The sequence below is a fragment of the Amphibalanus amphitrite genome, unplaced genomic scaffold, assembly GCF_019059575.1.
Source record: "Amphibalanus amphitrite isolate SeventyFive unplaced genomic scaffold, NRLGWU_Aamphi_draft 000323F_arrow, whole genome shotgun sequence".
Classification (NCBI taxonomy): domain Eukaryota; kingdom Metazoa; phylum Arthropoda; class Thecostraca; order Balanomorpha; family Balanidae; genus Amphibalanus; species Amphibalanus amphitrite.
This window is the reverse complement of record NW_024881818.1, coordinates 25,903-41,355: the sequence shown is the minus strand read 5'-3', so window position 1 is coordinate 41,355 and position 15,453 is coordinate 25,903. Positions and strand designations below refer to the sequence as shown.

Sequence of the window (15,453 nt, the reverse complement as noted above, 5' to 3'; positions counted from 1 at the left end):
CACACATACGGAGGCGCAAAATGACCACTGCAGCCGACACGCCCAGCTCCAATGAACTAGCAAATAATGTACCTATGTGCAACGTAAGGCCACTCGCGTACTCGAGCAAGGCTACATTGTTCCGCTATTCGTATTAGCCAGTTTTCACGACGGATTGTCTGCTGATATTAGCCGTTTTCACGACGGGCTATCCAGCGAATGCACCTGATTTGACCAAATCTGCACCTAATTTCTTTTACAGCAAGTATCTTCATTTTATAAATTTATTTCAGTGTTTTAATCGATGATGCTCTATATGACAAAGCAGGCATATAAGCAATTAGTGCAGCCCTAGCTGATAGCTGCTAAAAGACACACTGAACCTGATTTGACCAAATCTGCACCTAATCTGTACCAGATGTGCACCAAATGTGTACCAGATGGCCGTCGTGAAAACGGCTAATGGCACAAAGCCTGGCCAAATCTTTAAAAAAGATATTTTCAGGCAGCAAATATCTTTGTAGCATGAATCTTTTTCAACGCTCTAAAATGTAATCGGAAATAATGTCCGATAATTGACAAATCTAGCCAACTGGTGCAACTAGCAACCCATAAGCAACTACATAGTGCAACCTAAGCTGAAGGTCAAAGGCTGCATCTAAGGTAAATACAATAATCAACTTTGAATTCCTAATTTGATCAAATCGCATCAAGTGATGAAATGTTTGCCAGGTAACCGTCGTGAAAACGTCTATTAGATACCCCCGAGGGAGTCCCGCGCCGAAACGGCCCGATGGGCCGCAGGCCCGCACACCATGCGCGGCGCGCTTCAACATCGAGTGGGCACTGGCGGTTCCAGGCAGGGGGGGGGGGATTGGGGGCAAATTCAATCCCCTCCCCCACAGCGCCCGAAATCGACGTAAATTTGCGGTTTTTTTCGAGGATATCGGCCTATTTCCCCTGTCACCGAGGATTACAAAATGGCCAGTGCCTGGGAGGATCGGGATTCGGGATGCGCACTGGGCAGGGGACGGGCTCTCTCGCCAGGCGGGAGCCAATCAGGAGCCGAGATCGCGGGGCTGGGGCACGGCTCGGGGCGGGGCGGGGCGGGTGGTGCTGCGGCTCGGGTTGCCCGTCGTTCTACACGGGACGGCAGTGATGGTTCACAGCTGAGTAGGATGGGCGGCGGCGGCGATCTGCTTACGCGAGGGCGAATCTGTCGCTCAGTGTTCAGCTCACCGATAGCGCTCAACTATGTTAGGTCGGCATTCGTAAGTTCAGCGCAGCGATTCACTGTGTGACTGACGGAGGGTCGATTGCCACAGTGCAGTGGGCGCGAAAAGGCAGCGATAAAGCTCGGTGGCTGTCACTGCCAGTTCGACCAGCATCGGATGTCGGTGTAACCGAATATTCATAGGAGGAAGGTAAGGAGGGACCCTCGTCCACTGGCTATTTGGTCTTGGGATCAGTTTTTTCCGAATGAAGCATTAGCCTTTTATATGCATTGACGTGTACATTTACAAAGCAAAAAATGCTGCACCTGATTAAATATGGTTATTTACATTTATGTTATAGCTAACGTGTACCTTATGAAATGATCCGTAAATGCGTGCCGCATGTATTCCCTTAGCCGTACAAATGACTGTCATCCACTTTCATTTTTTTGCACTTCTACCAGCCATTCTCAAAGCTCAGAGACGTGTCTCCTCTGTATCTGTTGTGCGATCGCCGCCGACCATTTGTCTCCTTCTCTGAGGCCGTATATTTAATCGGGTGGACCACGTGCACACACCACCCCACCTCAACCGAGCCGATCGTATCGCACTCCGGCGCCGCGTTCCTCCGCCCGCCGCCATGTCCACCAGCTCCGATCGGCGCCTGGGGACGCGCGGTGCAGCCTGCAGGGTGCCTCCCCTGTCCCGTGGCGCAACCGCGGCGTGGCGTGGCGGCCACAGCCTGTCACCTATACCTTACGGGTAGGTTTATGTGGGTACATAGGTAGTCCGGTGGTCTGTTGTTTTGGAACATACCTATTCTTATCCCTCGCCGGCCGAGGGGGGGGGGCGGGTGCCGCCCCCTCATAGGTTTTTTTTCGCGATAGCTCCGGACACGCTGGCGATAGAGAGCTGAAACTTGGCATACCTGACCTTTGATCCAAGCCGCATCTTTTGAAACCAACCGCATTTTTGGGTCAGGTCAGATCACTGACCTATGACGTCATAAGTGAACCTCTGCACGGTCTTCAGATGTCGCAAATTCGCAACGCCCTCACTGCCAGAGGAGATGTCACAGGGAAATGAAACTTGCAGGATCTAGTATCCATTATGAGTCTCACAACTTGTATATCTTGGATTTTTCCTAAAGGTCATATGAGGTCAGGTCATTTTCGTGACCTCACCATTATAAGTCAATGCAATGGGGGAAAATGAAAACTGCTATTCTGGTGCCGGGAACGATCTCCAACTATCTCAAGCACACAGAATCGTGATTTTATGCACTCCTTGTAAGGTTAGATGCGTCACTTTTGCAATGTTGACCTTGCGTGACGTCATTTATGACGTCATCAAGGTCATATTAGTTTTTCGTCAATAACTCTTGATCAAATTGAGCTAGCGAGTCGAGAAAGCCACCAATGGACTCAGGAAGACCTGCCGAATCGAATGATATGCGACATGACCTCTTTCGACCAACTTCGTGACCTGGGGGTGCTGACCTGACCTTGACCTGAGATCAACACCCAAAGTTGACCTGACCCGGACAAAAAGTATATCATTCGACGCGCCTGAGCGAGGCGAACACGATGCTGCCAAAATCGCGGCTCTGTGGCCGTTTTTTGCGACGTTATTCACCAAAAACTGAACCGTACCCTGGGGCACTTGACCTGACCTCAGAGGTCACCGGTTGACCTAGGACCTTAAAATCGGGTACCAATCTCTGCGTCTCGTAACGGCGCACACGCTCGTTTTTTTCCGCGACGCGCTAGCTCCACCAGGGGCGAAACGGCGAGGGGGGTCGTACCCCCCCCCCCCTCGGCCGGCGTGTATGTAGAAAACCAATAGGTCCGGCGAGGGTTATAGCAATAAACATATTCCTATTTTAGTGAACACATTTCACATTCCTATTCAGCGAACTGCGATCATAATGCCTAGGTATTATATTAAAATGATAATAAGAAACCGTAGCCTCATAATAAGGTTCAATATATTGCCGAATATAATTATAACAAAGTGAGACGACAGTTTGGGCGTAGCCCATTATCAAGCCCATTATCAAGCCCATTATCAAGAGACTTGATAATGGGCTACGCCCGAAACTGTCGTCTCACTTTGTTATAATTATATTCGGCAATATATTGAACCTTATTATGAGGCTACGGTTTCCTATTATCATTTTATTTACAATGAGCCTCAAAAAAGCGCTTGCCAACATTATCAAACATAAGGTATTATATTATCCCTAAAACAGACCCATTTCATACTGTGGCAAAGTTTCCAAGACAGCATTTCTGTTTCGACCAAAATTATGATAAGAGATATGATCTCATTGGATCTCTCAACGTGGGAGAGCTGGATTTGTGACTATACTGCTATAAACGGAGCCCTATCAATGGCTGTCGTTCTTCCAGACGTTATTCTATCATAGTTACGTTATCATTTAGGTATCAATACCCTCTCCTCAAGCTTAGATTCGTTTTGGTCTGTCCTGCCTTGAAACCGTTCTGTTCTTATTCTATTAGCTCTTCCGAGCTACTCTACCTGTTACCTAAATTACCTGAGTTATCAGAGTTACCTGAGAATACGATAATGAACTCCCGCCTTATCTCATTGCTTTTGACTTTATATCGGTATAAAATTCACTTGCACTTCTTCATGCGTCGTTACTCGCTACGTCACCTTCGTCGTTAACGTCTCAATCGTTAGTGAACGGCCGTGTTCTGCTCACAATGCAGACCGTGCCTGCCGAACATGGCAGGCGATTAATGACGTCACAATTCATGACCGGTGATCTTATCTTCTCTGCATGGGCCTTCCCTTCCCGCTGACGCCGAAGCGAAATTGCCGATCCTTTTGGCGATGGCGGCACTCCTACTGTCCTGGGGACCTGTACGACCCTAAACGTAACGACTTCGCAAATACGAGCTGCGCTTTGGTCATTATTACCAACCTTCCAAAGACCCAAACCAAATAATGCGGATTATAGTACATTTTTGCCACCGACGCATGCAGGGCCTCCTCTAAGGATTTTTCACTGGGTGGGCAAAATTTTCGCTACTCCCCTGCCCAAGGGTGGATCCAGCCACTGTTTTGGGGTTCAACCAATTTCATAACCTGTTACCGGGGGGGGGGGGGGGGGGCGGGGGTGAGGCGAAATAAGCAGTGTCTTTATTGGAAATAAGATGATAGTTTGCAAAGTTAACGTTTGTCGTATGTTTTATGGTTAGCAATGCTCGAGCGATTCGTTCCAGAGTTACATGTACAGCCCTCTGCAAACTGCGTGGTAGGTAGGTATTCTTATTCGGTATTCTTGCTATTTTGACAATGCACCAGTTTTTGTGACCTTGTGACCTGACCTCGGGTCACTGGAACCTAAAACTCCAAGGCCAAGTGACAAACAGATGCTCCAAGTCGTGTCTTAAATTTGGTAGCGCTACGTGCTATAGATCTCACGCTATCAACGAAAAACTCTGGCATTCGGTTGCCGCTAAACTGTTAGTCCAATTTTCCCCTGACCTTGTACCGGGTTTGTGACCTGGTGACTTGACCTGAAAAGACTAGAGACCTGAAATTTTCAGGACAAGTGCCAAAAGGTTGCCCCAGAGGGTATGCGAAATTTGAGCGCCGCCGTTTTTACGTTATTTGTGAAAAACCTTAGGGGGGTGCATCAACCCCCCTCATCGGGCGAGGGCTAACTAACATAATACATTGTAGTAAAGGCTACCCGAACCGGTAATGATTCTTGCTTATTTGTTCAGCTCAGCCGTATTTAGAGATTTAGCTGGCTTTGTCCATGAATAACAATATCGGCAGGGGCGTAGCCAAGGGGGAGGGGCCACGGGGGCAATGGCCCCCTCCCTTGAGCGCAAAACGCGCCATGGGAGAGCCCCTCAGGCCCCGGGATATTTTTTCAAACACTGGATAAAACGTCTTTTACTCGGAAGAAAATTGATATCGAAGTTTCATTTCTCTGGCCTTCTGATGACCCAATGGGCCCCTGCACTCATCCGATGACCCCCGGTTTTCTGGGGCCCCTGGTCGCCTAGGGGGCCCCGGTCGCTTGAGGGCTAGTCGCCTGGGGGCCCCTGGTCGCCTGGGGGCCTGGTCGCCTGGCCCCTGCCCCCTGGTCGCCTGGCCCCTGCCCCCTGGTCGCCTGGAAGAACGTTTGTCAACTGCAGTGGCATAGCCAAGGAGGGGGCCAAAGGGACCATGCCCCCCCCCCTGGAAGCCAGGGGTCCTTATTCTATAGGGGCCCCTGGCTGACACAGTGGGCCCTTGGCGACGCAAAGGCCCCTGCGGCAGATCCTTTGACACAGCTGAGTAGTTATACTTTGGCCAAGAGAGCCCCAATTTTAGAGCCTTGGGGCCCTATTGAAACCAGGGGGCCAGTTGGATGGGATGGGTCCAACTTGGGTCCAACGGTGTGTAAACAGAATCAATGCGTTCCGACTGATGGTCTGACCCTATATCGGTTTGAGGGAGCTGGGATCGGATCCACTGTCGATCTGAGGGGCCCCTATCGGTTTGAGGAAGCCCTCAAATGCCCTGAACGGGTCCTTAGTTTGTCTGAGAGAGCCCTCCGTCGGCATGACTGGGCCTCTGCAAGTGCAAGGAGGGCTTTTGTCGGTCTTAGTGGCCCTTAGGCGGCTTATATGACCCTCAGACGGCTTACGAGGCTCTCATGCGCTGTAGGGGCCTCTGACGGTCTGAAGAACCCTCATCCGACCTACGGGCCCTCAGACCGCCCTCAAAACCGACTGGCGACTCTATGAAGCTATTCGTGGGCCTATCTAACAGGGCCCATGGACTGCTTACCCCCTAAGTTCTAATATTTTTGTTAATAAATATTTTTTTCCTATTTATTTGGGCCCCCTCCAAAAAATATTGGATGCAACCAGATGGCTTTTTGGATTTTGAGGGGGTTATCTTGGGCCCCTGTGCGTTTGGCCCCCTCCTTGAGGAAATCCTGGCTACGCCCCTGAATATCGGGCAACCAGAAAACTTTTTTTGACCTTCAAACAGCATCCAGTTTGCTTAAGACCAGAAAGGTAGTACCGGACGTCCGGCCGGACCAGAATTTTTGCATTTGCTTCTGGGTGGGCAAATCGACGCCACTGGGTGGGCAATTGTGGTGACTGGGTGGGCATTTGCCCACCCAGTGGGTATGTTAGAGGAGGCCCTGGACGCATGTTAAAAAAGTTCAGTTAAATTTTTGTATAAAGGTGGCCTGCTGAAAGTCAGAAGCGCGAGAGACGGTTAATTTCAGTCGACGCTAAAACTCGGAAATGCCTATCAAAATCCATGCATTAAAACACGGCGGTTAATTTCATTATACGGCAGTTTTCTTCTCTTCAAGAGCTCCCTGTCAAACAATGCATTGGCGTTACTCTGGCTTGTAGCCAGATTATATTAGAGTATATATTAGAGTTCAGTGCTTGTAGCTTGGAATAAAATGAATTGCGAAACAGGTTGACAGGTGAATATTGGCAAGAACTGTAATGACTTCTCGTATTTATTTCAAAGAGATGGCTTAGCAGGTTGCGCAGAAATCTAGAAGGCAGGTTTCGAGGCACACGTAGTTCTCAAGAGCCAATGAAAAGAGCAATTGAAGCTGACCCTTACAAAACGGGAAGAACAGCACTGCCAGGAGCCAGTGTTCGTAGTAAGATCGACGCTTGTTATCATAGCTTCATGGATATTGGATGTCAAAATATAGGAAAGAGGAGAGAACGCAACGACATTACATTTCCCCACTGATGAAGACAAAACATGTCTCCGCAACGCCTACTCCTCACTCGCAATTTCTTCGTAGCATGAATGTCTAAGAAAAGTAACTGACGCGTCTCCCATGTTTACCAGGAAATCTCTGAGAAATGAGGGATGAATTTCAAGCAAAATACGACGTGGTAGGCAATTTACAATTTGTATAGGCATAGTGAGACCAAGTGGTAGATTAATTTCGTTATTCGCCCATCGTGTGTTAAAGTCTAATGGCAATAATTTTCATTATACGCCCAAAGCTTGTCTGTCCCGTAGCTCAGTTGGTAGAGCATCGGACTCCCGGTAGTGAGAGCCCGGGTTCGAGACGCTCCGGCGCTCGATATTTGAGACTCCTGACGGGGATGGTCTGCGGTTGGTGGGAGCAGCCGCAACCAGTTGAAGTCAGTTGAGTGGGACAGGCCGTGTCCGGCTTTGAAGGGCACGTTAAACTTTGGCATCTAAATTCTCCCGTTATCCGGAATTGCGCGATCGGACGGTAGGGGTCGGGGTCTACGCAACAAGCTCTGCTTAGCATAGGCTCCGGCTCTGTCAATCCGTCCATTCAAACATTCGAGCTAAATTTATAAAAAAAAGCTTTACCATTTGCTGCCCCCCCCCCCCATCTTCGGTGCTCCTCCTTGATGTCGAAGCCCAAAATCGAACTCTTTCTCAAAGATGCGTTGGTGCTCGGTGCCAAAAATTTACTATAATAAATTTAATTGCCCGGTCCGAATACTATACCAGCCATGATACGGTCGCTTTTCCTCAAGGGTGTTTTCATTGAATGTGCTCGCAGGCTCGCACATTCAATGCGAAAATTGCACTCATTTCATTCGTGCAATTTTCGAAAATAGCATCCTCACTCCGTTCGGACGCTATTTTCGATAAAATAATGTCCTCACTTCGTTAAACACCCTTGGGAAAGCGACCGAATAATGTCTGGTATAGTGCGCGGACCGGGCAATTAAATATATATTACAGACACCCAGTTATGCAAATACCTAACAAGCGCGTCTTTTCAAAATAGTCAAATTATATAGAACCTTTCTCCATCAATGATTGAGGGTGGACATTCCAGAGCGGACACGAGACATCACATGACTGATAAAGGAATGTGAATACATCCTCATTTCTTCCACTTTGTCATGCCTATATCTCCGCATGTGCCATGACCATAAGACAGAAGAACACAACCTGCAGCACATCGAATGGCTTTCGTATGCAACCACACAACTGCCCAATTCAACATTACTATTTTATAGGTCCTTCGAAGGCTTCTACCGTGCCAACGATGCCTGGAATGTCCCTTCCTAAGCCTTGAAGCACGACTAGCACGACCGCAAAATAATCTGGCCGCATAATGGACACACTCGATTGCAGTTTTGCCGTTCCGACCCGCTCCACGTCACCGTATTGTGGACCAATAGAGCCATCATCGGCAGAACAGACGGGCCGACACGATGGTTATCGTGTTTGGGCGTCTCTGACGGATGGCTCTGCCATTCTGTGACTGACAGTCCCCATCTGTCGTACCTACAGGCCGCGACCGTGATATCGTGGTGATTGCGGCTGTCCGCGGCACGGCCCCACCGAACGGCCTGTGGGAGTACATACAAAATAGTCGTTCTCAAGAATAAAATGCTTGTTCCTCTTGTATCTTCCTTGTTGTAGGCACATACGTTCGGTATTATAAAATCGCATTTAGTAACTACAACTAGATGCCGGCAGCGCTCTTGCGTTGCCTTGGGCCAGAATTGGAGGAACGGTACGTACTGAGGGCACACACCGGACCAAAACCTTGACCAAACCACCGAAACTTGACCGAAACCCAGACTGAGCTTGAAATGAACCTGAAAAATGTATTAGGTATTCTTATGACCTGCAAGTTGAGAACCAGTTAGAGCTGCCGTTTACCCTGCAGGCGAGGCAACGTATAGTGCAATCGGCTTGCACGTGCATAGCTCATGCACCACAGAGTTAAGCTCAACCAAATGTGCACTTTTTTGGAGGCCTTGCTTGGGACTACCATTGAACCGATTTTGGAATTGATAGCTCAAAATTTCTTTGAGCCAGAGGACCTCACGTCAAAACGGTTTTTCGCCACCAGCACGTGCAGCCTGCACCCCTCGTAGATGGTGACCTCCTGGAAACTGGTTCGAGGTGTTACCTATGTGTCCCACCAGTGTGACTTTGTCGGGTTGACCTGTAGCCTTGACAAAAAATTTCGTTTCACCGAAACTTTGAAGCGGAATGGAATAGCATGTGCCACGAAGCACTGAGCGAGCCGAGGCCAGCACCAAAAGTTTACCTCGCCGGAGACGAGTCGAACTCGTCTCCGGCGAGGTAAACTTTCGTCTAGGTCGATCCATCCATTTTGACTGCAGGTCCAAAAAAGCTTGGACAAACTCACATACTCACATACTCACTCACATACTGACAAACAGGCTCAGCCGAACATGTTTTTTAGCGACCCACCAATGGGAATTTCCGGATGCAAAAGCATGCTATAATTCGCATGCTTTTGATCCTCCAATTCTGGATAAGCCATATAAACTTTAGGAATACAATTAGATAAGTAAAAGAAATTGACCTTTCCCTCGACATTAAAAATGCAAAAAAAGCCGAATGATGTATTAAAAAAAAAAACGGTGAGCTTTCGGCCACCACTGGCCTTTATCAAACCGAAAGGCCAGTGGCCGAAAGCTAACCGCTTTTTTAAAATATATTATTCGGCTTTTTGCATTTTTAATGTCGAGGAAAAGGTCAATTTCTTTTACTCATCTAATTGTATTCAATATGTTCCTTGCTCGAGTACTTCACAATATAAACTTTAGGAAAATGAAATGCGTGTCTTATCTTGACATCTACCAGCTGTATTCGCTAGAGCCAAGTTACATTGATTAGCAAATAACAAAGGGTGGCTGGTAGCAGTTGCAAAGTTCAAACAAGGCCATTATGGAAGCCAAGCATCCATGTGTGATCCTCGTTCTTTTGCATTCAACATGGGATATACATCAGACACGATGCAGCATTACAGAATGTGGCTACCTCAGACCTAAGTGCGTTATAAATAGCAGGCTCCTCACCTGAGTGCCACCTTATTACAACAGGAATGCCAAGTGCGGCAAATCTAAAGGGTAAAAAGGTCGTTTCGGAGGGGGGGGGGGTCATTGTTTTGCCAACAGTTGCTTCAATGCAGGCCTGACAGTTGCATGACCGCAATGCAGGAATATTTATATACGAGTGACGGATGTAAACACCATTTAAGCATCCTCGTGAGACTGCACTGCGCTGACCGGTCAGCACGCGACAGTGGGGTGGCCACTGGGCAGCCTGCTGGTTTCGGAGAACATTGGCATGGACGACAACGAATATCAGTCTGCCTCCACCCACGAAATAAACAACGCTTGCTTGGTTCCAATGCGACGAAAGATATTTTATGCAACGATAATTACATAAAAAATTATCCAGAGTCAAAATGTAGGTAGGTACATTGTTCATAACATGTAAATTTAGGTAGCTACTAGGTACACATTAGGATGAATGCGTATCGTAAAATTATTATAAACTGCAATGGTTGGGGGGCATATTGCCCCCCCCCCCCCAGATCTCGAGAACTACGCAACATAGCGACAAGTAGCAAACGGTGTTTGATAGCCCAACGGGGAACTACCTTGTGACCTTATTTTATTGACCTCTGACGCTCGGTCAAATCGATGACGTCACAGGTCAGGTCAAATGTCGAATTTTCACCGTTTACTGGCCTTTCAAGAAATGTGTTGTTAAATCGAGTAAAATGCATGTTATTGAGAATTAACGATGGGGAATTGTTCGTCAAACATATTTTGTTATTTGAGGTCACTGATACCAGGTCAGGTCACGGTTAGGTCACTGAGGGTCACAATATGAAAATATCATTGATGCATGTTTCATGGTCCATTTTACATGACAAATGCGACCATGTGGGTCAGGCAACCTTTGGGGTCAGTTAAGGTCATGTTCTGGACGGTGAAGGTCGGGTTAAGGTCAGGTCAGATTAGGTCAAATTTAAAATTTGATGTTTTTGCATAAAATGGGTATCGATTCGATGCAGCTTGTCACGGGGAGTCTAATAGTGGTCTTTGGTTTGCGCTACGTGGTCTAGAATTCGAAAGAAGAGCTTTGGGATTGTTTTCTTTTCTATTTTGTTAACTGTAGCTTGTGTGAGCGTTTCAAGATTTCATGTTTTTTGCTCATTTTTGCTCGAACCTCAGTTTGACCTCAATGACTCCTGACCTAAGGTCAGCTAAGACTTGAAATTTCGTGTGAAGGTGTCAAATTGATACCCGGGAAGGTATTGAAAAGTTGGCGGCGCTGCGCGCAGCCATTTTCCAGCTATTCAGGAAAAGCACAGGAGGGGGCCGTATGCCCCCCCCTCCCCAACTGCAACGGGGCGAGGGTTAAGCGTGTTTTTTTTGTGCGGTGTTGGACCACAGCATTTAACTGTGAATCTGGTCCTGTGATGCGGCACAGTCTACCACTCCAGGCAACTGATTGTCAGTGCCTGTGAAAAGTGGTAGATGATTCTGTAGTCAATTGTACATAGCCACCGGGACAAAGGACGCAAGTTCTAAGCAACGCAACATATGTACATAGATAATTATGTGGAAGCTGCAGGTCTATGCAAAGCTTACGCTCCGGCTCCCTAACCAAGCGAATGTCCCAGGTGTTGTCCCCCGTACCTAACTGCTGGCTGATTGATGCTGCAATTGCCACTAACGTACCCTCTCCTGGGCCTCGTTTCATAAAGCTCTGCCGTAACTTACACCTTTCCGTAATTCACACCCTTTCAAACTACGGAGCGCAAATGAAGCCGTTTCACAAAGCCACGACTGGAATTGTTTACACCTCCGTAACTAAGAACATTTGCGTAGTTACCGTAATTTATCAAGCGTCCTACAAATTACAATTTCATGTCAACACTTATTTTTTTACGAGAAATTATAAAACAAATATGTTGAATTTAAATCTTAAAAATAATTTATGAAAAAAACAAAATTGATATTGATGACCATCTTTTATTAAAACCATATATTAAAAACAGCAGAAAGCCAGCCAAGCAGAAGTGCCTAACTACGAAAGTGGCGCGGCGCGGCGAATAAACAAAATTCCGATAGTGGCCACAAAAAGCGACTGGTACAGAAGATTTGCAGTTTCTTTTTCTCATTTTGGCTGTTCTTTCTTCCTCACCGGGCTCAACATTATAAAATATATTAAAAATTAGCTTCGAATCTTCACATTAATTCAAAATCACGCAACATTTTTGTGCGTAGTTTACACCACTGATATCAAGAGCTTGATAAAATATTTGGCGTTAATTACGTCGTTTTATGAAACCCAAATGGCATCAATTGGTCCGGAATCGAGCATTTGCCGTAAATGAAGTTCCGTACTTTCGATGGCGTGAATTACTCCGGTCTCCGGCTTTATGAAACCGAATTGGCATCAAATACGCCAAATCTGGCATAATTGACGGAACGCCGTAAGTAATTCCTTTTATGAAACGAGGCCCTGGCTGCACTTTGAGCAGAGGTACCTAATTTGGCAATTTATGTGGCGTCCGGTTTATAGGACTAATTGCGCTGGAATTGGTTCTGCTGCGACCTGCAATCATTCCATGATGACCGATGACGTGCACCTGTTATTACAGCATGAGTTATAGGGTTGAACTCTCGATGCCTGGGTACCTATATTTCATGTTTTCGATGTGCCGCATCCGGAATGACCTCAGTCCTCAATATTGTAATTATCAAGCTGTAAAGATGAGTTTGTATGAATGAGCTCGGATGTGCCGCATCCGAAATGACCTCAGTCCTCAACATTGTAATTATCAAGCTGTAAAGATGAGCTGGTATAGTAGCGGATGGCTGTCTTCACCCTTTTGTAGTACAATTTTTCAACTTCACGATTACAGGATAATGATCAGTTTAATTTTGTGTAAGAACTAAGAAGAGTGATAACCTCACAGCCGGCAAAAAAAAACACGATGAGAACACGCCATACCTATAGGTCAAGTCGTCAAATGTCAACTCTCGTCCCTTGTCACCCGAACACCTTGGAGAAATGCCAACTTTAACGTAAAGGCTGCAGTGACTTCCTTCTTCCATAGCTACCTACATCTGAGCTCAATGTCAAGCGTAATGGGTTGTCGCGTAGTGTCACCAATTGCAATGTTACAGGTTCCAAAATCCGGACTGTATTTGGAGGATGTGTGTCCTCCGTCATCTTGTCCTGATGTTATCTGTCTCCCGGACATCAGCACAAAAAGGTGAGCTGATTGAATATTGAACAGACTGACACCCATGGCCAACTTACCCTCTGAAATCCTTCAAATAAATTCGCGTCAAAAGCTGTTAACTTTGAATCGTCTCCACATACTCAATACTCACCCATTGATTCATCAGCCAGATGCCAATGTGCATTGCGGACCAAGGCACCAAATCTGTTTACGAGTTGCTATGGTACTCGGGGCTATGTGGCTAGTCGGTATCCAGCAACCGACACAGCAGAGGCAGGCTATTTCTTGGTTATTTCGGCCGCAGAACCTTGTGAGGTCACGTGTTGAAAACCATGGAACCCTCATGAGACTCGGAAGTGCTAACATACATCCTTGAGGGCTGAGAGTTGTGACTTCCCTGACCAGTATGCGGTAGTCAACAGTGATCTTTTTGCGACACGATATCGGGCCGCGGGACAGATCCCTCGAATCAGCATTTAGTAATTCGCCTGCTTGGAATGGCTTAGATACAGAGGGAGTGGAGTGTGGATAATTATTACCTATACCTCAAACGGGATCGTTTCATATAGCGAACTTTCAATATAACATTATTCATGACAAACAGACACTTTAAGCGTTTTACTACATTCCCAAGCATACAAGTGCTTTTAACATGATTGGAGCAGGAAGCTACGAATCTTGTGATTTCAGGGTTGACAACTGAGGTTTACCCGGTACTATGGCTGAGTATTACCGGGGTTACATGAGCGATCCGTTCCAAATACGCACTACGCTAATGCGCATCAGCTCCCCACAAACGTATCTACGGCACCGGTTACATGAGACTAATTCGTTTTATCTACGTCAAACGGATCTTGTTTGGCTCACCCGCGCTGATTCCTCGACGGCCGGTAATTCGCATCACAAACGGAATAGGATTAGCGTACAGTCATGGCGCAGTTGCGGCATTTACCGGGACGACTGAGCTAAATTTTAAATACTTATATCATTTGATAGGCTCAAAAACATTTAAAATTAACATGAAATCAAAAAATGAAAACAAAGTTTTATTGTTTTAAGTCAGTGGGCACTGATTCGCCATGCAGCGACAGCAGGGTGGTCAGAAAAAATTATCTATTAAAATATTTCATTGGTTTTATTTCATATGCAAAGACTAAACCAAAATACCAACATTTTTTTTTTGCTATTTTCTACGAGGCAACCAATAAAAAAATGCTTAGTATTTTGCATTTTGACGCTTTCAGTCAGCAAAGAATAGTTCTTGTGAAATACGGCCCGAATCGTGTGCCTCGGACGTTTCGGTTACATGAGCGATCCGTTCCAAATACGCACTACGCTAATTCGCATCAGCTCCCCAAGAACGCATTCAGTGCACCGACTACATGAGCAAATTCGTATCAGTGACGTCAAACGGATCTAGTTTGGCTCTCGGCCCGATGCGCATTACAAACGGAATAGCATACAAATGTGGCGCACTTCCGTAGCAATAGAGGTGACTAAATTAAAAATTTATTATCTTATGTCTTTTTTGCATTTAATCTGCTCAAAACATTCTCAATTAACCTAACAAAAAAAAGTTGAACATAAAGTTGTCTTGCTTTGACTCATTGGGCAATTGCCTCTCTTGATTCGTCTGTAGTGCTGTCAGAAAAATGTTTCAACTGAAATTATGTGGATATTTACTATTTGGTTTTCACTATATTTATTGTTGAAAACTTGACAAAATACCGACATATTTTTTTAAATATTATTTCAAAAGAAGAAAATGAAAAAAATACCTATTATTTTGCATTTTAATGTTTCTTTTTGCGAAGAAATAGTTCCTGTAATACGTATCTTGGTCCTATTCGCTTCTAAGCCTCTTTCCCAGCGGATTTTGTTCGGACCGCCGATTCGTATTAGCAGGTGGATACATGAGTCGGTAGTGCGCTCCTGATTCGCATTAGCGGTGAATCCGATCGTGATACGTATTTGCTTTGCTCATGTAACCGCGGATCGGATCGCCGATTCGTACTAGCAGGTGGCTACATGAGTCGGTAATGCGTTCCTAATTCGAATTAGCGGCTAAATACGTATTTACTGTGCTCATGTAACCCCGATAAATGTATGCTTATATTTGACCGCATTCCCACCAAGTTCATTATCGCTTAAAGTGCAGCCAGGCCTCATGCGTGGTTAAATTTATCTATCGTGTCGCTTGGGCTTGGAACGGTGCATTGCACC

General features: G+C 46.3%; 1 protein-coding gene across 1 annotated transcript in view; it reads left to right on the top strand.

The window, feature by feature from the left end:
* The first annotated feature begins 1,161 nt into the window (after positions 1-1,161).
* The window catches only part of LOC122388444 (cell adhesion molecule-related/down-regulated by oncogenes-like), a 23,703-nt gene continuing 9,411 nt past the window's right edge, over positions 1,162-15,453 (top strand). Inside the window, exons 1-2 of the mRNA XM_043379521.1 lie at positions 1,162-1,403; positions 13,172-13,260. Coding sequence (XP_043235456.1) covers positions 13,200-13,260 — 61 coding nt within the window. The 5' untranslated portion in view covers positions 1,162-1,403; positions 13,172-13,199. The remainder of the gene's footprint in view (positions 1,404-13,171; positions 13,261-15,453) is intronic.